This window comes from Eschrichtius robustus, chromosome 16 (genome assembly GCF_028021215.1).
Source record: "Eschrichtius robustus isolate mEscRob2 chromosome 16, mEscRob2.pri, whole genome shotgun sequence".
Lineage (NCBI taxonomy): Eukaryota > Metazoa > Chordata > Mammalia > Artiodactyla > Eschrichtiidae > Eschrichtius > Eschrichtius robustus.
The window spans coordinates 51,825,815-51,847,515 of NC_090839.1; the positions used below are offsets into that span (position 1 = coordinate 51,825,815).

Sequence of the window (21,701 nt, forward strand, 5' to 3'; positions counted from 1 at the left end):
GCCTGATTTTTGTTGGGTGGAGAGCTGGGTGGAATGATCTCCCAAGGGGGTGCTGTGGGGAGGGCTCCATGCTGGCTGTGAAGAGTTCTGCTCCAAGTTTATCTGTTGACCAGCTAACGGCTGCAGGTCCTTGGGTGCTGCAGCTTGGCTGGAGGTGTGGCCCCCGCTTTCCAGGGGTTCCCTGTACCCACCAGCTTCCTCAGCCTCAGGATCTCCTGCTTGTACCTGCTCAGAGAAACTAGGCATAGTCACCACCGGGCTGTGGACAAGGCTTGCTGCTAGTGCCTGGGACTGAGGTCCTTGGGTCTTACCCAGCCCACCTCTAGAGCCCACCTGCCCAGGTGCTGGTCCACGTACTCTTGTAGCTCAGAAAGTTGCTCCTCAGCCATCATGGCTCGGACTAGAAGCTGTGCTCTCTCCCTTTCCAGCTCTGCCTGGAATGGGGGAACATAAGCCATGAGCCTGGGCACAGTGTGAGGAGGGGCCTCTGGCCAGGCTTTGCCCACTACCTGGGTGCCACGGGAAAAGTCCTGTAGCTTCTGGCGGATCTGGGCCCAGGATGCAGCTTCCAGGCCCCTGTGAGGGGAGGAGGAGGGGTGGGCGTGAAAGCTGGCATGGACCCAGCTGTTGACCAATGACCCTGCTCAAGTCAGGGCCCCTAGGTCCTTGAGGTGCCTGCTGGGAGCGAGTTTGGGACAGTATAGGGCTGCTTTTCCACTATGGGCCCTGTGAGGCTTGGAGTCATCTGTGCATGGGGGCAGCCATTGGCCACTCAGGGAAAGCTAAGCCACAAGGCCAGCTGGGACAGTGACCCCAGTGTCTGTAAGGATGCTTATGGGGGGGGCCTCCCCCCATGCTGGGGGGTTTCCCAAAACCCCAGGCAGGCGACTTGTCCCAGCTTCTGCCCACTGCAGAAGGTGCAGAGGCAAAGGCTGTGAAGGTCACCAGGTAGCCTGCTCCTGCCTTGCCCTGGGGTCAAGACTTCTACCGTCCATGCCACCACAGGTCTTCAGCTATGGGTCCTCCGAGTCTCAGCTGAAGTGTCCTTTCTTCGGGGTCTCTCCCTGACCCTCCCATTCAAGGGTAGCCCCCTCCCATCCAGGAGGATATTCCCTCCTCTCTCCAGGCAGTTGGTTTTTCTGCAATTATTAGTATCTCATAAGCAGACCGAGACTCGAGAATACAGATGGGCCACCTTGTTCACTGCAGCAACCAGAACCCCTCTAAGCAGTTAGTTCATAGGATAAATGAATGGGTCTCCCCAGCACCCACACCAGGTACTCACTGTGGCTCTAATGGGCCCCCCTGAGAGGCTTCACTGGGTTCTTTCTGTGGGAACAAGAGCAGCGGTTGCTGAATGAGGCAGGCTGCTCAGAGGCCCTGGGGTTGGGGCTTTGCTGAGCCTGGGATGGGTCCTGGGGTGAGTTGTGGGGCAGCAGGGAGGTGTCACCTGGGCCTGGAGCTTCTGGAGCTGCTTCTCCAGCCTAGCCTGGTCCTCCCTCAGGTGGCCGAATTTGGTGACCGTGTGCAGGGGTGGCGGCTCCATGTCTGAGGTGGCTGCACCAGCGGTAGCCTTGGGGGTCCTGGGTGCCCCGTTGGGATCCACCAGCACCTGTTGCACACTAAGCCCCGCACCAGGTCACCTAGAGCCATTCCACCCCAGGTGCCCAGCTCAGGGAGGGGCCCACCTCTGGGCAGCCAGCAGCTCCTCGTGCCTCCGGCTCAGATCTGCCAGGCGCTTGCGGTAGGTGCGAGCAGCCCGGGCCAGCTGTTGCTCACGGCTGTGATGCGCCCCCCGAATGTCCTCCAGAGTGGTTTCCAGGAATGTCCGAAGGGCTGTGGATGCAGGCTTTGGGCCTGCACCATCTGCATACCCCTGGAGGAGATAGGGCCGGGCTGGGGCGGGTCCACACCTCCCCCCAATTCCCTCCATGGAGCTGGTCTGACGACAGTATGCTGGGTGGGCCTGAAGTCTCCAAGGTCCGAGTCTCTCTGAAGTGGTCTAGCACACCCAGGCCAGACTCGGGCTCCCCAGGACCAGAGGCCTCCCACTCAACACAGGGCCAACCGGCCCAGTGCTCACAGCCACGGCTTGGGCGCAGTGCTGCAGTCGGATGGCGTACTCCTCGTTCAGCTTCTTGAGTTGCAGCTGCAGCCGGGCGTTCTCTGCTTCAGCCTGGTGGAGCTGGCCCTGGCAGGCAGACAATACCTGGGGGTGGAGATGGCCCTGAATTTATGTCCTGCAAGGTGGACCTTTGCTGAGCCAGACCTCAAAGCACGTAGGGGTGGGCCTCACCAAGGCTTGTGCAGCCAGTTGCTGCCCAGCTGTCTTGGCCTCCTCCTGGGCTCCTTGCAGCTGCCAGCCCAGGGCTGCCCTGCAGACATGGGTATGAGGCTTAGCCGGGCCCAGGGCAGGTGACTCCTTCTGCCCCTTAAGAACAGCTCCTTTGCTCACTGTGCCCTGCTGGGCCCTCCTGTCCCAGGTGAGGCAGTCACTCACACACGCGTCTCCAGTGCCTGCTGCCGAGCCCTGTGCTGCTCTGGCGCCCGATTTACTTCTCCCTGCGGCTGTGGGGTACACAAGGGCTGGCTGGGTGAGAGCCCAAGCTCTGGGCCCCCTGCACTGCCCCACCTCCACTCTGGGCTGGGAGAAACTTCAACAGATTCCCGGGCTAGGTGGCTGCACACTCACACCATCCCCCAGTTTCTGCTGCTTGTTCTCAGGGGTCAGGAAGTCCTTGGGCTGTGCCTGTACAGAAGAGCCGGTCTCAGCCTCACTGTTCCCCTGCTGGACCCGTTTAGCTTCCACCCATGCGCTCATGGTGACCTGGAGTCTGTGGTGGTCGGAGTGTCCCTGCCCCCAGGCCTTGTGCCCAAGCTCCTGTGCCAGTGCCTGGCGGTGCCCCGGATCAGCTTCTGCTGGGGCTGCCTGCTCTCCGTGCAGCTCTAGCTCCAGCACCCGGCTCTCCAGCCACAGGACCTGCGGGGTGACCAGGTCATCATCCATCTGGGCATCCACAGGGACACAGCACACACAGGACAGGTGGGGACTCGCAGACACTGCATGTGCACAGTCACATGGGGCACACCTGCACCCCCCACAGTTCTGGCACTAAGTGTGCACCCTCCCCCCATGCCCTCAGGCTGGCACACGTAGGCACACATCAGTGCCCACCTCACTCTTCAGCTCGAAGATTTCAGCCTCGTGTTGCTCCTTCAGGCGATGGGTTTTGATCTGCAGGTCCACCAGCTCCTTGCAGACCTGTGGATGGCCAGGATGAGAGGTGGGGCCTGTGGGGCCCTGGGGATGCCCTCCCTCCTGCCAGTGCCCGAGGGCCCCCACACCCACCTGCAGCTGCTGCTCCTCACTCAGCTCTAGATCTGAGGGAACCTCTGTCTCAAGGTTGGTGGCCCAAGTTGGGGCACCCCCAGGGACTCCTGGCAGCCAGGTCTCGGCCCGCGGCAGAACCTAGGGAGGCACCACCACTCATCCCCCAGGTGCGTCTCAGACCTGGGCTGTGGCCTCCACTCTCATGAAGCCACCAGCCATCCACCCCCACACCCTCAGCCTGGCAGAGCTGGGGCAGGCCCTCCCACAGCCAGGATCAGGCTGAGGTCCTGGGAGGACCTACACCCCTCCTGGTCTCTGAGGGAACAGGGAGAATCCCCGAGCCCAGAAGCAGCAGCGTCCTGGGAGGACTCACATTCTTGGTGGCCCGAGGTGGGGCCCCTGACCTGGGGCCTGGGGCTGCCACATACTCCATAGGCAAAAAGGACTCTGGGCTGCCCCAAGCCCGGTGCCGCCTCGACTACTGGCCTGTTGCTGCAACACAGTGGTTTGTGTTGCCGAGGCCTCTGTTGTCCCCAGGAGACTCCCGGGGCCCCGCCCACGAGGGCAGGCAGGACAGTTCAGTCGTTGGGGAGGTGGGTGCAAACTCTCAACTTCTTCCATATTTTGCGATCCATTCTTTCCGGCTTCCTTTTCCTCATCTGGGAAACGCAAATCGGCACCCCAGCATTTATCAGGGACGCGGATGGAACCACGAGTGCATAGAAGGGCTCAGCCTGGGGACGTGTGGGACAGCGCGCATGGTATGGAGATGCCGCTGCTGTTACTGTTGTCCTCACACAGCGCGCTTTGCTCTACCATGTGGGTTCGCACACTCATTAGGCCCCTACGCTGAGCGCTGGACGGGCAGGCAAACAAACTGGACAGATCCCTGCACCCCTCAGCCTGACGGAAGCGGGCTCAGACGTCCCAATCCGGGTCCGGGGTACTCAGGAGGACTGTCTCAGCCCGGTGCCAGGAGGGCTTCGCGGAGGAGGCGCCGCAGCGCCGGGCGCGACTGGCCAGACGTGCGCACAGCCCCGTTCGGGCACGCACGCGCTCCCTCCCGCGCACGCGCGTGCTCCGTGCACCGTGCTCAGGTCTCCGCGCGCGCAGGTTCCAGGCCGGCCCGGCTGGCGGGCGCCTCAGCGGCGCGGGCCGTTAGCGGCGGCCCGAGTGAGCGGCGCGCTCCGTCCAGGCCCCGTGACAGGCGCCCGAGGCCCGCCTCTGTCCGGCTGTCCTTCAAGCAGTCCTTGCGACCAGCTGGCGCAGCCCGCGGGGGTGAGTGGACGACCGGAAAAGGGGGCGGGTCGGGGTCGTACTTCGGAGGGAGGGGGCCTGGGGAGGGCGGGGCCTGCGGAAGGACGTTGAGGGGCGGGGCCTGGAGAGGGGCTGGTCCAGGGTCGCGCTGCGGCGGGAGGGCACCTGGGGAGGGGGCGGAGCCTGGGAGACAGGCGGGGCCTACCGGGGCAGCGGCGTGGCTGGGGGCGGAGCCGGAAGAGGGCGCGGCTCATCGGGGGTGTGGCCTGTTGCCCGGGGGCGGGGCCTTCGGCGGGCTGAGTCTTGGCGAGAGACTGGTCCCCGCAGCTGCAGGTCAACTTAAGCCTGGAGCTTGGGATTCCTCAAGGGCCCTCGGGAAAGTCCGGGAGCAGGGAGCGCGGTTCCTTTCCTGGCCCCCAACGTGTCTGTGGAGCTGACCCCTCCCACGCACAGCCCTGCCTAGGGTCTGGAGAGGGTAGTCCCACCCTGAGGAAGGGGCTCAGGAGGCGCGGGGTGGCTGAGCTCTGCGACCATGAAGGTCAAAGTCATCCCTGTGCTTGAGGACAACTACATGTACCTGGTCATCGAGGAGCACACGCGGGAGGCTGTGGCTGTGGACGTGGCCGTGCCCAAAAGGGTGAGGGCAGCTTTTGGGCGGCGCGAGCACAGCTGTGGGCCCAGGCATCGTAGGCCGCGACCATCAGTCCGCACTCCGAGAGGAGAGGCTCTCCAGACTACGCTGCCGAGGCCAGATTCTTCCCCTATTCTCTCATCTCTGGTTATTTGGCGTTTAGGGTTTCTTGATTATCTTGGGCCTCCTCTGAGGTTAGAGCCGTCTCGGGTCTCTTTTCCCTGCGTACGGTGCCAAACTGTACTGTGTGCGCTGGGCGCTCAGTAATTGTCTGCTGGATCTCCCCTACCCCCAGGCCCATCCCCTGCCTGGGGCACTGTGCACCCGGGCCTGGCGCCCCAACACAGGCAGCCACCTGGACCATCTGCATCTCCCTAACTCCCATCCCTTTCAGCTGCTGGAGATCGTGGGCCGGGAGGGGGTATCACTGACCACTGTGCTGACCACCCATCATCACTGGTGAGTGCCATCAGGGCGGGCTGAGGCAGGAGGGTGTCACCCCTACCCTACCCTGACCCCATGTGATCCTGCTTCCGCCCACCCGCAGGGACCACGCCCGGGGCAACACGGAGCTGGCGAGGCTGCTGCCTGGCCTGGTGGTGCTGGGCGCAGATGAGCGCATCTGTGCACTGACCCGCAGGCTGGCACATGGCGAGGAGCTGCGGGTGAGCGTGCACTCAGGAGGGGTGGGGAGAGCACCCTGGGCCCAACCACCTTACAGGCCCACCTGCTCCTCTGCCATAGTTTGGGGCCATCCACGTGCGCTGCCTCCTGACGCCCGGCCACACCTCGGGCCACATGAGCTACTTCCTGTGGGAAGATGAGTGTCTGGACCCGCCCGCCGTGTTCTCGGGTACCGGCTGCCCTGCGCCTACCCACCCCACCTCCCTCTGCCCCATCCACCTTCTCTGACCCACCCAACTCCCCAGGGGACGCATTGTCTGTGGCCGGCTGTGGCTCATGCCTGGAGACCACAGCTCAGCAGATGTACCACAGCTTGGTGGAGACCCTGGGCACCCTGCCTCCTGAAACAGTGAGCAGCCTGCCCCTTACCCTCTCATGGGGTCCAGCCTCCTACATAACCGGTGTGCTCTGCACCTGCCTTATGCCAGGGTTCAGGATGACTGCTTGCCAGCCGTGGGGACAGGTGGACCAGGGGAGGGGGGAGGGGCCGCGCCACTGGGGTGAGTGTCTCTGCCCATCTCTGCCTATGGTGGTGCTGTGCACCCCAAGTGCCTTCTTTCTCCAGAAGGTGTTCTGTGGTCACGAGCACACACTGGGCAACCTCGAGTTTGCACAAAAAGTGGAGCCTTGCAACAACCACGTGAAGGCCAAGCTATCGTGGGCCAAGGTGTGACCACTCCTCCCCTCTCAGTGGTAAGGTTGGAGGGTGGGGTAGGACTGGAACAAGGGAGGCACTGCAGGGGAGTCCGCCATGACCGACCCGGGTGACCAGACCTGGCTTGGCCCAGGGCATTCTGCCAGCCAAGGCTCCCACTGGTGAGGGAGGGGAGCTGGGCAGCCTGCAGGTCTGGCCCATGAGTGCCTGCCCTCAGGGTCTAGGCTCAAGCCCCCAGACTGGTGAGCTGAGCCAAGCTGCCTGGAGCTGCCAGACAAGGCTGTGACAAAGGCCTGTGGTCATTCCAGAAGAGGGATGAGGATGATGTGCCCACTGTGCCCTCAACCCTGGGCGAGGAGCTCCTTTACAACCCCTTCCTGAGGGTGGCGTGAGTATTGGCCAGCGTGCGGGCCCTCCTGTGGGGCAGGCTGGGGAGCACATGGCAGGGCCTGAGGCAGCGCGTGTCAGGAGGACCTGTGTCCTCCCCAGGGGCCGCACTGCTGAACAGGCTGGCACAGGGCCAGACTGTTGTCCTTTGGGCCTCCCTGGCAGTCATTTGGATGCTGAGGGAGGTGTCAGGGGACTGGTTACTGGGCTGTCTGGCACCAGGGAGAGGCTGCTCTTTAAGTGCCCTCCAACAGTGGCTTCATTTCCACCGCCACGTCCAGCTTGCCCAGCGGTTCCCATCGAACCCCCTCTCCCCGCAGAGAGGAGCCTGTGTGCAAGTTCACAGGGAAGGTCGCCCCAGCTGAAGTCCTGGAAGTGCTCTGCAGGGAGCGAGCGAGCTTTGAGCAGGCAGCTGAGCCGCTACAGCCACAGGCCCGGGCACTCCTTGCGCTGCAGTGGGGGCTCCTGAGCATGCCCCGGCCGAAGTGAGCCCTACGTGGGCTGGGCCACACACCCCTCTTCCCTTGGCCCACAGGAGGATCGAGCCTTTCTCAGCCCTGCCCAGCCTTAGAGGATGGGCGCCCTGGCCTTTCCTGGTGTTGGACACCCGGGGCCCCTCTCTGGGCCACAGTGAGCCCTGAGACCTGGGTGTTTGCGAACTAGCCTAGTGGGGTGCACAGGGCTCCTGAACTTTGAATAAAGCTTTGAAAGGCCTCTTTTTTGATGCTGGTAAACACTCTTGAAGAGAAGCCGGTTTCAGAGAGAGTTCTCTTTACTAGAAGTGAGCTTCTCGGGGCCAGGCCTGGTGGGCTGAATGCAATCTGCCCTCCCCCTGCTCCTTAAGTGGGGGTCCAGCTGTGGACACAGGACTCAGCCAGAGAGACCACTGAGGCCTGATAGCAAGAGTCCTTCCCACCTGGACTCAGCCCCCAAGACACAGGTTCTCAAGCCCCAGAGACCGCAGCTTCGTCGAACACCTGGTTCTAGGTGGAGGGAGCACCCATCCCCAGCTGGGGTCATGGGCCAGGTGCCTGTCTCCTGCCAGTGTCCTCTGCTGCCCAGTGTGGCAGGGTTCCCCAAGCTCTGCTGTGAGCTTGACCAGCCTGGCAGGTCCAGCCTATCACCACCCTCCACATTGCAGCTTCAGGTGACTCTAGAAATGGGGGATGAGGAACCCCCCCTTTTCTCTCCCTTAAGCTCCCCACAGGACGAGCTGAAACCCTCACAGCTTAGGCCGCCACAGCCAGGAGGAGTCAGGGCACCTCTAGGGCTCTGGGCCCATGGAGAGGTTCCAGCAGGTGGTGGAACCTCTGGCCCCCTGCAGCAGGGAGTCCGGGCGAGCACAGGCTGGAGGTCACCTTTACTGGCTGGGGGTCCTGAGTCCCATCTCTATGTGGGTCCCAATGTCCCCACATCTCATCCGGCATTTTGGGGGTGTGCCCTGGGGTCTCGGGCAACTTCCCTGCTGGAGATTCCACACGCCTTCCTGGGAGTCCCGGTGCTGGCTGTGTTGGGCCGGGTGGATCCTTGAGGCCTCCTACCACCTGATGCTGAGGCTGGAGCCAGCCTTTTCCACCGCGTGGTAGCTTGTGTGCAGCAGGCGGCTGGCCTGCTCTGAGCCCTCGCCCTGCAGCCAGTGCCCATACAGCTCCTGGACCCCAGGCGCATCCTCTGGTGCCTCGGTCCTGACCATGCTGTATAGCCTCTCAACCTGCTGGAGAAGCTCCTTGCCAGGCATGTCGGGGGCCTTGAGCTGGCCTCCACCATTCAAGCAGCCTGTGGCAGAGAAGGACGGGCAGAAGTGTGGTCAAGGGGAGGGTGTCAGCACACGGGGTCCCAGAGGGCCCACTCTGTCTGCAGCTACCTGAAGGGCAGGCCATGACCTCCACATAGTGGTATGGGCAGCGGCCTCGCTTGAGCTTTTGCACCAGGTTCTGGATGTTGCGGAAGCCGTAGGCCGCGGCGAAGTGCAGCAGGACCCGGCCCTCCCTCTCCAGAGTCACCTCCTGGAGGTCCTTGTTCCTGAGGGGACACAGACCAGGCTGTCCACACGGCACGCCCAGGCTTCCTCCCGGGTGGGGGACAGTGATAGGGGAGGGTAGAAAGCTCCCTTCAATGAGTGGGGCAGGTGGCCTCAGCCCCAGCCTTGGTTTCCTGGTCTGTAGAATGGGAACCCCACCTTCCCAAGGTCTGACAAAGGCCCCAGCCCGCCCTCCCTGGAATGGGGACTCACATTGGGACACACCCTGTGCCAGGAAAACCGTCCTGCCACCATGGGCCTCTGGGGCCCTGGGTCACCGTGCTGTGGGTAGCGGACACTGAGCCCTATGATGAGGAGACCAAGGGCCGGAGCGCTCTGGCCCCTTCACATGAGCCAGAGGGGAGGGCCCAGCTCCTGCCTGGTGCCCCGAAAGGCTGCCCTGCCCCAAGCTCCAGCCCTTCCCACTGACCTCAGGGGTCTGTAGGTGACTTCAGTGACGTGGATTCCAAAGAGCTCCTGGGCTGCATGCCGGAACACGTGCTCCAGGTAGCCCCCCGAGCCCCCACCCTGATGGCTGGTAGGCTCCTGGGCAGATACACTGCTGCACCTGGGGAGGAGGGCATGGCCTCAGGTGGTAGTGGGGCTGCTGTCCACCAAGGCTTCCGGGTAACCTCTGTCTGTCATGTTTGAGAGCGCTTGCTTTCTAAGTGGAAGATGAGTCACAGACTCCAGGGCTTTGTGGGTGTGTCAGGAGGAGGCTCTGGGGGAAAAGGACTGTCCCCTCCGTCATGTCACCTGTTCTGGGGGGCTCAGACCTGTATGAAGTTGGGGTCAGCTCTGATAACCATCAGCCAATTGTCCACAGGCCGTCTCGTGAACTCAACCACCTCTGGACACCAACACATACCACGGGGCAGACGCAAAACCAACCAGAAGGAAGCTGAGGCAGAGAAGAAGGGGGAGGACAGTGCCTGCCCCTGCCTCGTCCCTTCTGCTGCCCACCAGGACATCAGTGACCCCAAGGTCAAGAGCACCCCAATGCTGGACGAGCTTACTGCCCCTGACATGGCAGGCGCGACGTACAGACTGTCCAGGGGAGCCGGCTCCAGCTCTGACAGCGAGACCCCTTCTTCTTCCAGCAGCTTGAAGACTTCTCCTACGATGAGACCACAGCACAGACAGATGCTCTTCAGCTGAATCTCAACAAAAACAGAGACCATGAAAGATCCCCACCACCTGCATCCCTAGCAACCTGTGAGTGGCCAGACGTCCAGCCCCTGCTCGTGAGTGGAGGATGAACCCAGCCAGAGGCAACTCCACTTCTGAAGGGCCTCTCGGTGCTGCGGTGGGGCAGACGCGCCTGACCCTGGGGTGCCTCACAATGCGCCTGGAGTGGGCAGGGCACCGCGTCCCTGGACAGCGACCCTCCCCGGATTGTCTGCCTCCCGGGTGGGCGTTCATTTCTCTTTTAAGCATTTGGGAGCCTCTGCAAGGCTGCTCAACTCACAGACGGGGTGACCAACATGAGCCAGGGGGGTTGTGCTGGGCCTGACGCTGGGGACACAGCGCCAGCAGGCTCGGGGCCCTGCACCTGTTGTGATGACACAATCCACATCGCGTGTCTGGTGCTCTTGGCTGAAGAAGTCGGGTCTGGAGGCTTCCAGCTTTTTGTCGTAGCAGGGCATCACCGTCACGTGGTAGATCTTGTCGGGGGTCAAATGCTGCGTGGAGAACACGGCAGTGGTGCAGCTGCCTGGCCCCAGCAGCAAAGGCTGAGGCGGAGGTGACAGCACAGGCACGGCTGGGAGCACAGTTCTGCGTGTGGGTCCGTGACCACTGCAGTCTTGGCTCATTTTGTAAGATGTCCCTGTTACCTGCTGCTGGGAGAAGAAGTCCTTGACCAGGGAGCCCATGACCTGCTGCGGGGACCGGGCGGTGCTGATGTGGGGGAGGAGGACGTTCCCGTGGGTCTTCTCGGCGTAGCAGATCCAGCCTGAGGCCGACACAGGGTGGGGGTGGTGGGGGAAGCGAGCAGGGCAGGGGTGTGACTTTCTGGGGTGGACCGACTTGTACAGGAGTTAGGAGCCCACTAAGAAGCCCCCACTCTGCTGTCGCCGACACGTGTCTCAGGTGTCCCTGTGATCACCCCTCTGGGAACTGAAGCGACTACAGGTGACCCGCAGGCAGTGCCTGCTGACGAGCCCCTCCCCCAGCACTCCTGTCACCCATGTCCAGCTGTTAACATCGGTCCGCAGCATCAGCATACCTGGGCAGGCGGAAGTCAGCACAGGCAAGGCCTGCTTGGAATCAGCCTGTGCTCGGAATCGCCGCACGAACTCCCGCTGGCTCTCAAGGAGGCTGAAGTTCCTCGAGAAGGTGGTATCAAACACGTAGTGTGCCCCTGCAAGGGAGCACCCATCTCACCCCAAGAAGGATGGCCACAGCCCCAGGCGCTGCCCACCTTGCCCCGGGAGCAGGGCTCTGCCTTCCCGTGGGGCATCACATGACACGCTGGTGTGCAGACAGCCCAGCGTCCTTGGGCCTTCCTTCCTTTCAGCTCGGTGGCTGCCAGGGACCAGGCCAAACCCTGCATGCTGCCTAGGGCAGCCGCCGGCACCGGGGCTCACCCCACGTCCTCCCAGCCCTGCTCCCAGCACACAGAGGTCGACCAGCTGATCTGAGCCAGAACCCAACTCAGACCTGGGAGATGTGCCTTGATGGTGATAGTTTAAAAACAATATTAGGAGTGGGTAAATTCCAGACTCGGGGAAGTGCAACATCAGAATTCAGACAGTTTTCTATTAAAAGGCACTGCTCTCTGTATCAAAACAAAACTTCAAGTTGAAGTCAACCTCAGAGAGTTTCTGATGCGTTTAAGTCCAGTGACAGCGGGGCATGACAAGCCCCCCGCCAGCCCTCGTGTCCAAGCTGGAGCTCACCCAAGGTTCAGCACCTACCTATTTTTTTAAAGAATGCAGTTAATTTCCTGGCGGTGTCTGTAGGATTCAGCTGAAATCTCACAGCCAGCGACGCTCTGGACTGAGGAGAGACCGAGATGACAACCAGCCTCTGCTGATCGGGTGCCGCCATCTGCAAAGCAAGGGACCTGCCGCTCACTCTGTGTGTTTAACAGATTCCAAGCCTAACTCCATCAGGGCGTGTCATTTTTGCAAACACGTAGAACCTAAAGTTTAGGGTTAACACTTCAATGTCAAAATACAAGTAATTGACTGAGATCCCACCGATGAGACCTAAAAATGCCAGGAGTCACTAGGAGACATAGGACAAAGGGCACCAGAAGATGAGCTGCCCTGACAACACGAGTGAGGGATGCTGGGGTTGATGTCGGGTTAGAGTGGCATCCCAAAGACTGCCCCACTGCTCACCTTATTAGCACCTAGAACCTTCCGCAGCTCCTCGTGGCTCTGCTGAGTGATGAGCACGGTCTCTGCCGAAGTGACGCAGCCACTGCACGCCAGGCAGTCGTCCAGCGAGATCTTGGCCCTCTCCAGCTTCTTCGTCCCTCCATCCTGGAAGCACAAGAACCTGGTACCCCAAGGGCCCTCCGCATGAGGATGTGGAGCTCTCAGATGATGGGACCCACAGGAAACCTTCATTCTCCGCCTCACAACACTGACAACCAACTACTGGCTTTATGTGCTGTAAGTTCTTAGAAATTAAATATGTATTGCAGAAACACGTATACATGTTCTAGATTTTCATAGTGGCACCGAATTCTAACTTTGGTACACACTTGGCTGGCACGTCAGATCATATTGAAGAGGCTTGCTGCCCGCCAGGGGTGGGAGACAGGCGTTAAATCTGCAAAGAAGCAGCTGACTCATCACAGAGGCCCTGGACAGTCGTTGGTCCCCAGGCTGCCCTCACGGGGCTGTGGGGACAGGAAAATGCCCAAGGCCGGGCTCTAAATGGAGGAGGAAGAGAAAGGCAAGGGCAAAGATTAAGGAAGAAAGGAGAGAGGGACAAGGAGAGGGGCAGAGGGAGGAGATGGCGGGAGCCTGTGCCCACCTGGGCTGTGCCTGCCTAGTGCCAACACACAGAAGAGTGGGTGAGGGACACAAGGGGCAGTCACAGTGTCAGACTCGGCCAGACATTTGCAGAACTTGGTGTTCAAGCCAGCCTCCAGGCTGGGCAACTCTTCTTAGCTGCAAAAGATCCTAGTAGAGCCCCTTCACTCCCTCTGCACACACAGGAGTGGTCTGAGCCAGGGCCAGGTGAGCTTCAGGGGCCCAGAGTGTGACCAGGGGGCTGACAAGACTGGAACTCCCTTCCAGCCCAGATCACTAGGCCTTACTTAGCACCAAAGACACAATTTGAGCTCAGTGCATTTTCCCAGGTTGGACTGGCCTCAAGGCCAGGCTGTGATGCTGTGCTGAGCAGGGGGCTGATGTGCTTCCGACTTCCCTCCAGATCAACCAGTGCTGCTCTGGAGCAGCGCCCACTGGGTCCCTAAAAAGGACCCAGTCTTCCGTGCTGTGCTGGGCTTGGGCGGGACCCATGGTGTGCTGCTGCGTCACCCTCCTGGGCTGAGTGAACAGTGGCTCTCTCCCTGTGAACTCTGGATCCTGCTGTCTGGCCCTACCATGAACCATCCTGTGGCTCCTCCTCTGCTTGGGCAGGATCCCCGGGCCAGCGTGCCTGGTGGTGCCTGCGGTCCCTGGGACAGCACAGATGTTCTTGAGAGTCCAAATGGCAAAGAGTCGGGGTAAATTTTAACGCCACTGGATTAGCATCTTGTCATTCCTAAATTACACAGGAAGTAGGTGTTCCCTAAGAACAAGTGGTCTGGACTAGAAAATCTTACACAATTACAACTCAGAGAGAGAAGGAGAGAGGGAGGGGATGTGGGAACTGCCATCTCTGCAAAGAGCTCTCTGCAGAACATATCTGAGAAAGGACTGGTGAGACGTGCAAGATCCTGTGGCCCCTGCATTTGTCATTCGACGGAGCAGTGAAACGTGGTTCAGGCCAACCGAGCTGGCACTTACCTGACTGACTTGGAAGTAACTCCCGTCATTTTCGATGTGGATCTTGGCCGCGCCGCTTCCCGGCCTCTTATCCACCCTCATGGGCTTGATGCAATCCTATACCAGTAAGAAACCCCAACAGGCACCTGAGTTCACAGAGGCGGAAGAAGAGGGGCAGCCTGATGGCCACACCACCACCTGGGACGAAAACTCTGCCCTGATTCCGGTCTTCCTGCAGCAGAAGCACTCTTAGCGCTATGGATCTTGTTACTGCTTACCCTACTCACGCCTGGTCAGACACTCTGTCCGACCAAGAGTCGCTCTGCAGGTCACAGTCAGATGGAGGCGGTGCTGACTGGGCCTGCACGCTAACCTGTCTGCAGACAGCACCAACCCACACCCTCACCTTTCTCAACGTAAACGTCTGGCGCGGCACCGTGGCCAGTTTTTCATTGACTGCTGGGAGGAAGCCAGGGGGTCGCTAGGAACGCTTGGCCCCGCCCAGTTCCTGGAAGAAAGTTCCTTTCTCTGCCCAGCTCCTGGAGTTCTCGCGGTCTCTCTCAACAGGAGCACCTCACTGGCCATCGCATTCCCAAAGGGAACTAGCCCCAGAAAGCCTTGGTGGGAGGCCTGTCCGAGCTCCTCCTGCCGCTGTGCCGGGACCAGCCCCACCCGTTCCTCCTCCTGGGACGGATTAGCTATGGCCCTCCGAGCCTTGGTCCTGCACGGCTGGTGGCAACCGATAAGCGGAGACACCAGATAAGGGCGGCCGGCTCTCAAGTGCAGCTGTCCTGTCCCCTTTGGGGGCAAGCTCTGTCTTCCCCCCCGGGGGGGACACCTACGACGACCACCGCGGTGCCTCCAGCGGAGCACCTCCCCTGCCCTCGCAGCGGGGTGGGGCCGTCCCACTCTGTTCACACGCAAGGAACTGGCCAGGGAAGCTCGGCAGGGTCTCCCGGGCCCCAAGCTAGGTGAGTCCGGCTGCACTGGCCGCCCGGGAAGGGGACGCGGAAGCCACGGGGCTGTGCGACCCAGCAGCCTCGCTTCTTAGCCCCTCTCTCAGGGGAGAGACTGCGGCGGAGGGGGCTCCCCGCTCACAGCCGCCGCCCGGCCCGCCCACCTGAGACGGCGCGATGAAGTCGTCCAGGTCCGTCAGCTGTAGGGCCCCGCTGAAGAGCGACGCCATGGTGCCACACTGCCGCCCGGCGCCGCGCGCAGGTGTCACCAAATGCCGCGAAACGGTGAAGCGGTTCCGCCACGCTGCCGGAAAGCGTCCGCATGGCTCATGCGCGACTGGCCAAGCGGCCGGGCATTCGGAAGGCGCGCGCCCCCTGCTGGCGACCCCGGGCACCTCTCACTCTCCCCCCTGCCTGGGCGCGGGCCGGGAGGTAGAGGGGCGACGGGGCGGCAGGGAGGCGAGGGCGCCTCCCTCGCGGTCCCGGGCTCACCTGCCAGCCAGGTGTGCGGCCCCCGCCGTCTCCGTCCCGGGAGAGATGCAGCCGACTTCCTTTACTTGGTTCCGGACGCAGCCCAAGAACCCAGAAGGGCGCCGGGTACGCAGAGACGCCCAGTTTCTGTTGAAAAGAGAAGAAAATGAGAGTGACGGGGATGGGAAGCCGTTCCTCCCGAGGCTGCGGCTCAGTGCAGAGCCCTGGGGTTCTCGGAGAGAGTCCGCGGTTATTTCAAAGACCAGCCTGAGAAAACTCCATTTCCCTGTGAGGTTTTATTACCTGAGACAAAACCGCTGCTGGCTGGACTCAGTTCTTGAGTTGTCATGTACAGGTAATGACCACTTTTTATGGGGCTTTCCAGAAAACGCCAGTGATCGAGTCTGGCACATCCCTGGGACCCACGTGGGCCCAGCCCTGAAGGTGCCTTGGCAGGATCAGCCCCAGAATACCCCGCGGGCAGGGCATGATCTCACATGCTGGGAGCCCATCCCAGCCTGTGCTCTTCTTGGGGTTCTTGTTCTGATGTGGGCTCTTCCTGGTGATTCCTCACCTACCTGCGGGTTAACTGTGACGTCCAGGTGCCTGAGGCCCAGGTGCCGGTGCGGCCTCCTCCAGCACCTGCCGCCTCTCCTCGTGGCTCCCAGGATGGGAACTTTCTTTTCAGCAGCGAGAGGGGCTTTCACCAGGGGCTGTACCTGGTGGGCTTCCAGGCCCCAGCACCCGCCGTCCTGGCAATATCTGACTAAAGTCTGGAGTACGATGTCTGAAATCTCAACATTCTCACTCATTATTAGAACCAGACAAATACAAAAATAAACTTAGTTTCACTGCAATGCTCCAGAGAACGTTTACAAAAAATGTGTGAGGATAATAAGTGCTGTTGGGATCAGGGCAGGATGAGGGTCGGTTAGGCTGGGGTGATGGAGAGGGTTTATAGCATAGGGGGCTCTGGCTGAGGCTGGGGGACAAAGGCTCAGTAGTTGTGGCTCACGGGCCTAGTTGCTCCGTGGCATGTGGGATCTTCCCAGACCAGGGCTCAAACCCGTGTCCCCTGCATTGGTAGGCAGATTCTCAACCACTGCGCCACCAGGGAAGCCCAGCAGGCAGATTCTTAACCACTGCGCCACCAGGGAAGCCCCTTGCTATTGATTTTTAAATCAATCTTATTGTGGTACAGTTTATGCACAATAAAGGCATCCGTTTAAAGGGTACAGTCCAAAGAGCTTTGGTGGTTACACACATCCGTGAAATCTCCACCCCAGTCAAGAGAGAACATTTCCATCAGCCCCAAAAGATTCCTCACTGCTACTCCTGCGAACAGGAATCCTGAGTTTTAGTGAAGCTGCCTGGCCCCGGCAACCAGTGACGTGCTTTTTGTCATGAGGGATTCGTTTGAAATTTAACATTTTTATAGAAACAGAATCATACATTATGTACCCTTTGATATCTGCCCCTTTCACTCAGCATAATGATGTTGAAATTCATCTTTTCCCCCCAAGTATGAGTAGTCTGTTCCCTCTTACTGCTGACCAGTAGGTCAACATATGAATAATACCATATTTCGTTTGTCCATTGGTCTACTGATGGAAATTTGTTTTTCCCCATTTTTGGCTATTGTGAATAGAGTTGCTATGAATATTTACGTATGAGACTTTGTGTGCACATCCAGATTTATTTCTCTGGAGGGATTACTTAGGAGGGGAATGGCTAAGTTGTATAGTTAGGAGTATACCTAACTTCTTAAGAAAATGCCGGATGCAGGTGGAAAATGGTGGCAGCAGCTGGATCCTGGGTTTCTGGGCTGCGAGGTTCGTTCCCGGCTGCAGCTGGAGCAGCCTGTGTCGAGTGGCGCCATGATGAGGAGGGCTCAGCTCGCACGTGGAAGGCCCTCACCTACTTTGTGGCACTTCCCGGGGTGGGAGTGAACACGCTGAACGTCTTCCTGAAGCACCACGGAGAGGAGGAGAGACCTGAGTTCATCACCTACCCCCATCTCTGTATCAGGTCTAAGCCCTTTCCCTGGGGAGATGCTAACCATACCCTGTTCCATAATCCTCATGTGAATCCACTTCCAACTGGCCATGAAGATGAATAAAGAGAACGTGGACCACTACCCAGTGGGGACCACAGCACTGGTTTGGACCATTACTCTGCACACATGGACCAGAAAAGTGTATGGGACCTTAAGCTCACCTTCTTGTATCCAGTGATGACCATTATACTGATCTTCTGTCCCTTTGCTTATGGCAGGAGATGGCTTTAATAACTTAGTCAAGGGGCTTCCCTGGCGGTCCAGTGGTTAGGACTCTGCGCTTCCATTGCCAGGGACCTGGGTTTGATCCCTGGTCGGGGGACTAAGAGCCCACAAGCTGCACGGTGTGGCCAAACAAAAACAAAAAATGCCCAGCAGAAATGCCCGCACTACCTTGTGCTCCCACCACCAGGTGTGAGTCCCACTGCCCCACACCCGAGACACACTTTCCTTGTCAGACCCTTTAAGTGTCCTCGTTCTGGCGGGTGTGTCTTGTGGGGGGTTTGATCTGCATCTCCCCAGTGAGTTGGGCATCTTTTCATGTGCTTATCGGCCATTCAGACGTCTTCTTTTATGAACTGTCTGTTCAGATCTTTGGCCTGTCTTTTAAAAACAGCTTTCCTGAGAAAGAATTCCCACACCATGCAACTTACCCACTTAAAGCATACAATTCAATGTTGTTCCTTTAACCTGAATTATCGAACACCAAATGGCTTTGGAATTTAGCTTTTGCTTCCGACCTGATAGTGTTTCTTTTTTTTTAAATAAATTTATTTATTTATTTATTTATTTGGCTGCGTTGGGTCTTCGTTGCTGCGCGTGGGCTTTCTCTAGTTGTGGCGAGCGGGCGCTATTCTTCGTTGTGGTGCACGGGCTTCTCATTGCGGTGGCTTCTCTTGTTGTGGAGCACGGGCTCTAGGCACGCAGGCTCAGTAGTTGTGGCGCACAAGTTTAGTTGCTCCGCGGCATGTGGGATCTTCCCGGACCAGGGATCAAACCTGTGTGCCCTGCATTGACAGGCAGATTCTTAGCCACTGTACCACCAGGGAAGTCCCCTGATAGTGTTTCTTAATGAAGGCAACCTAAAATTACAAGGGAAAACAGAGCTTACACACAAAACACGTACTGCATGACCATCATTTTAACAACAAAAGTAACGTGTTTCATACGCCTCCTGTGCCATCAAAGTTAAAACAGGAAGTGAACTGTCCACTCCCACCCACACTGCAGCCGCTGTGTCTTTTGGGCTCAAACTGCAGTTCCTGCAAGTGGGCACAGAGGAACCTTCCATCCACATCTCAAAATTCATTTAACTGTGCAATTGGGGGGCCCCACCTAACCCTCAGTTGGAAGTGATTAATCCTGTTAAGTCCATCTAGTGAATTTTTAAATTCCAGATTTTGTATTTTTCATTTCTAAAATTTCCTATTTGGTTCTTTTAAAAATATTTTCATTTTTTTCCTACCTCTGCATTCATGAGAACCCATTTTTCCATGACCTCGTTGTCTGGTAATTCTAATACTGTCTTACCGTGGCCTCAGCAGATTCTTTTCCCTGGAGAATGGGTCACAGTCTCCCAGCTCTCCCTGTGCTGAGCAGTTTTTGATTTTATCATGAACATTGTGACTGTTTCGTTGTGTAGACACTGCATTCTGTTATATTCCTACAAAGAGTGTTGCTGCTTCTGTTTGGGCAGGCAATGAACTTGGTCATACTTGAACTGTGACCTCTGCCACTCCCGGAGAGTGCAGAGCTTAGTCTCAGCCAGTTTGTCATTTGAGCTGTCTGCCTTGCACACACATGATTCAGGGGTCAGCAAGAGGCCTGGGTAGAGTTGGTACACAGAATTTGGGGTCCCCTCCTCTGGCTCTCTCCTTTTCAGAGTTCTCCACACGCTCTCTGCTGTCTGGTTATTCTGGGCTCCTTCCTTTGGCTCTTTCGGCCAGAAAGATGGTGGGATTTCTGCTGGTGTCTGAGCACCCCACACCACAAAGCCACACCCACAAAGGGAAATCCACGCTGGCATCTTCCCTCAAGTATCAATTCCCGTCCAAAATCTGGCTTGTTTCCTTCACTCCCCAGAGCCCTTAGGGAACTGTTTTTTTTTATATTTTGTCCAGAATTTTTCAGTTGTTATCTATGGAAAGGACTTTTTTTTTGTTTTTTTTTTAAAGGCACTTACTCTTTCTGTGAGTTGGTTCTTGTACCTGGCAGCCTTCCTGAATTCTGTACTAATTAGCATTTGGCTCAACTGTACATAATAGAAAACCCAGCCCACGGAGAGAGGTCAGAAACCGGACAGATTCCACCCAGGCAACTCCTATTCACAAAAGTATAGGAGGGTAGCGGGGCGGGGTGGGGGAGATCGAGGGAGCCACCAGGGACTCTGGCTCCAGGGGCACACACAAAGGCTGTGGTGCCAGGATCCGCGTGCGGACACTGGCGTCTGGCCAGCACAAAGGTGGCCTCCACCTCCCATCCGGGAGACGGCCAGTGCCTGGGCAGGTGAGCTCCCGCAGCCCCCCACCTGACCACTGCACCACCACGCCGACCTGAGCCTGGAACTCACTCCCGGGAGTCAGGGAGTCACATCCTGGCCAGGCGGCCACCACCCAGAACCTGCTGACTGGGGTGGAGACCCTCAGGGCACCAGCCGTGGGTGGGGGGCGATGGGGACCATGCCCTTGCCTTGCCCTGCAATTGTGGCCTCTCTGCGGCACTGAACCTCTGTTGTACCACCTGAGAAATGGGAGAGTAAGACCCCACGAGGGGAGGCCTTGGCTCCGCACACATGCCTGGTACCTGACGGTCAGCCCACCCGGAGCTCCCATGACCGCCCAGGGAGGGAGAGGCAGAGGTGGCTCCCCCCACCCCCTGCAGCCCCTCCCCAGGTCTCCACCCACGCATTCCTATGGCCTGAGTACTGCCGCTCCCAGCTGCTGGCCCGAGCCTTGTTTGTCTCCCTTGACAGACCCCAGAGGCTCCCACCTCTTGCCCTCCTGCTTCCCAGTTGAGGAAACCGAGTCAGAAGACGCGCAGAACTGGCTGGTAATCCTGGAACATCAGAGTCACCATGGGCAGGGCTCCCCTGGACCCTGGGGAGGTGACTGGGGTCTGCCGGCACCCAGCCTAGGCTCCAGGCTCATGAGGGGCTGACCTTGGCCTAATCTGTGTGGGGTGGGGCCATGATGGAGGGCATGCTTGGGGAGGTGAGGGAGGGGACACCTCCTTCAGTACCTCCAGCCAAGCAGGCTCTGGGTGGGAGCAGGGATTAGGTGGAGGCTGGTACTGGGACCCAAACAAGCAGGCTGGGGGAGATAGGGCAGCCCCCACCCCTGCCCACCATGGATGCCTCCACCCTAGTCCTCACTGCACTTGGGGAGCAGCGAGGACAACCTCCCCTGGCCTCAGAGGGCTGTGCCCTCGGTCAGCTGTACCCTTGCCCCAGCTGCTCCTGACATGCTGTGTGACCCCAGGCTAGCCACACAGCATCTCTGTGCTTGGGGAAGACTAAATGACCCTGCATCAAAGACCCTAGACCTGTGATCTGTGCCCCTTCCCGCTCTCACCAGACAGGCCTGAGGCTGGCAGGGAATGTGGTCTGACTTCATTTGCCACCACTTGAGGGCCAGACCTTGGGAACCGAGGTTGGGCTGGGGTGGGTGAGACAGGTGGGGCAGGAGAGAGCGTCAGCCAGTGTCCTGCAGCTGCACACCTGCTGGAGGCTGTGAGCTCATGGTTCTCAGGCTCAGGGTTGGAGCTGGCCATTCCTCTGTCACTGACACAGCTGCCTCTACCTCACACACCACTCTGATGAGCTTGTGGTCCACTCAGACCCCAGACCCCACATGCTAGCAGGCAGGCCCACCCCCAGGTCCTGGGCAGGGCCCGAATCACCTGCTCCAGCATGTGCCAGCATCTCTGCAGGAGCCAGCATGCAGTAGGCACTCAGGGAGTGTGCAGGTGGTTAATGAGTGACAGATGACCAGGTGGACATTGGTCTTGAAGGACTCAGGGTCGAAGATGGGACCATCCCAGGTACCAGAAAGGGAAGCATCTGAGCAGCCTTGTATAGGGAGACAGAGCGTGGTGAGGGGACTGTTTCCTTGTCACACAAATATGCGTGCCCTGGACTGCCTGAAACAGACGTGACTCTGGCAGGTCACACTTGGGCCACTCTGGAAGCTGCAGCCCTAAGACAGCTGAGGTGCCTCTGTGGCCCCAACCTGGCCTATCTGGGGGTAGGAGGTGTGAAGGTTGCAGATTCTAGGGCCCACGGTGGGCTGCAGGGGTTCTGAGGGAGC

At 59.2% G+C, this 21,701-nt stretch overlaps 3 protein-coding genes across 4 annotated transcripts; 1 reads left to right on the forward strand and 2 right to left on the reverse strand.

Moving 5' to 3' along the window:
- Position 1: 1 nt before the first annotated feature.
- Positions 2-4,491, reverse strand: CCDC78 (coiled-coil domain containing 78). Its single transcript, XM_068525209.1, has 14 exons — positions 3,705-4,491; positions 3,350-3,469; positions 3,176-3,262; positions 2,828-2,980; positions 2,693-2,749; positions 2,501-2,568; positions 2,297-2,375; positions 2,084-2,209; positions 1,689-1,876; positions 1,451-1,622; positions 1,286-1,329; positions 510-576; positions 334-434; positions 2-225 (listed from the first exon to the last, which is right to left on the reverse strand). The coding sequence occupies exons 1-14, from the start codon at positions 3,762-3,764 to the stop codon at positions 114-116; spliced, it is 1,434 nt and encodes a 477-aa protein (XP_068381310.1). The 5' UTR covers positions 3,765-4,491; the 3' UTR covers positions 2-113.
- A 503-nt stretch (positions 4,492-4,994) lies between these two features.
- On the forward strand, positions 4,995-7,641 carry HAGHL (hydroxyacylglutathione hydrolase like). 2 transcript variants are annotated; one of them, XM_068525204.1, is made up of 8 exons: positions 4,995-5,225; positions 5,515-5,678; positions 5,767-5,884; positions 5,964-6,072; positions 6,149-6,252; positions 6,469-6,570; positions 6,867-6,946; positions 7,266-7,641. In XM_068525204.1, exons 1-8 carry the CDS (start codon positions 5,121-5,123, stop codon positions 7,432-7,434), a joined length of 951 nt encoding a protein of 316 aa, XP_068381305.1. In that variant the 5' UTR covers positions 4,995-5,120; the 3' UTR covers positions 7,435-7,641. The 2 variants fall into 2 exon arrangements, with proteins under 2 accessions (XP_068381305.1, XP_068381306.1); XM_068525205.1 differs by having other exon boundaries at positions 5,614-5,678.
- Positions 7,642-7,699: 58 nt separating this feature from the next.
- On the reverse strand, positions 7,700-15,109 carry CIAO3 (cytosolic iron-sulfur assembly component 3). Its single transcript, XM_068525203.1, has 11 exons — positions 15,035-15,109; positions 13,936-14,031; positions 12,313-12,456; positions 11,884-12,016; positions 11,193-11,327; positions 10,801-10,919; positions 10,518-10,647; positions 10,010-10,082; positions 9,396-9,533; positions 8,810-8,967; positions 7,700-8,721 (listed from the first exon to the last, which is right to left on the reverse strand). Exons 1-11 carry the CDS (start codon positions 15,098-15,100, stop codon positions 8,483-8,485), a joined length of 1,431 nt encoding a protein of 476 aa, XP_068381304.1. The 5' UTR covers positions 15,101-15,109; the 3' UTR covers positions 7,700-8,482.
- Positions 15,110-21,701: the final 6,592 nt, after the last annotated feature.

Excerpts from the sequence above, each read along its gene's own strand:
- CCDC78 (XM_068525209.1), bottom strand. The coding sequence starts at position 3,764 with ATGGAGTATGTGGCAGCCCCAGGCCCCAGGTCAGGGGCCCCACCTCGG. Across the intron at positions 2,750-2,827 it reads CCGACCACCACAGACTCCAG|GCACAGCCCAAGGACTTCCT; the intron begins GTCACCATGAGC and ends TCTTCTGTACAG. Across the intron at positions 2,210-2,296 it reads AACTGGCTGCACAAGCCTTG|GTATTGTCTGCCTGCCAGGG; the intron begins GTGAGGCCCACC and ends CTCCACCCCCAG.
- HAGHL (XM_068525204.1), top strand. The coding sequence starts at position 5,121 with ATGAAGGTCAAAGTCATCCCTGTGCTTGAGGACAACTACATGTACCTG. Across the intron at positions 5,679-5,766 it reads CTGACCACCCATCATCACTG|GGACCACGCCCGGGGCAACA; the intron begins GTGAGTGCCATC and ends GCCCACCCGCAG. Across the intron at positions 5,885-5,963 it reads CACATGGCGAGGAGCTGCGG|TTTGGGGCCATCCACGTGCG; the intron begins GTGAGCGTGCAC and ends CCTCTGCCATAG.
- CIAO3 (XM_068525203.1), bottom strand. The coding sequence starts at position 15,100 with ATGGCGTCGCTCTTCAGCGGGGCCCTACAGCTGACGGACCTGGACGAC. Across the intron at positions 12,457-13,935 it reads GTTACTTCCAAGTCAGTCAG|GATGGAGGGACGAAGAAGCT; the intron begins GTAAGTGCCAGC and ends TTGTGCTTCCAG. Across the intron at positions 12,017-12,312 it reads AGGTTCTAGGTGCTAATAAG|ATGGCGGCACCCGATCAGCA; the intron begins GTGAGCAGTGGG and ends CTTGCTTTGCAG.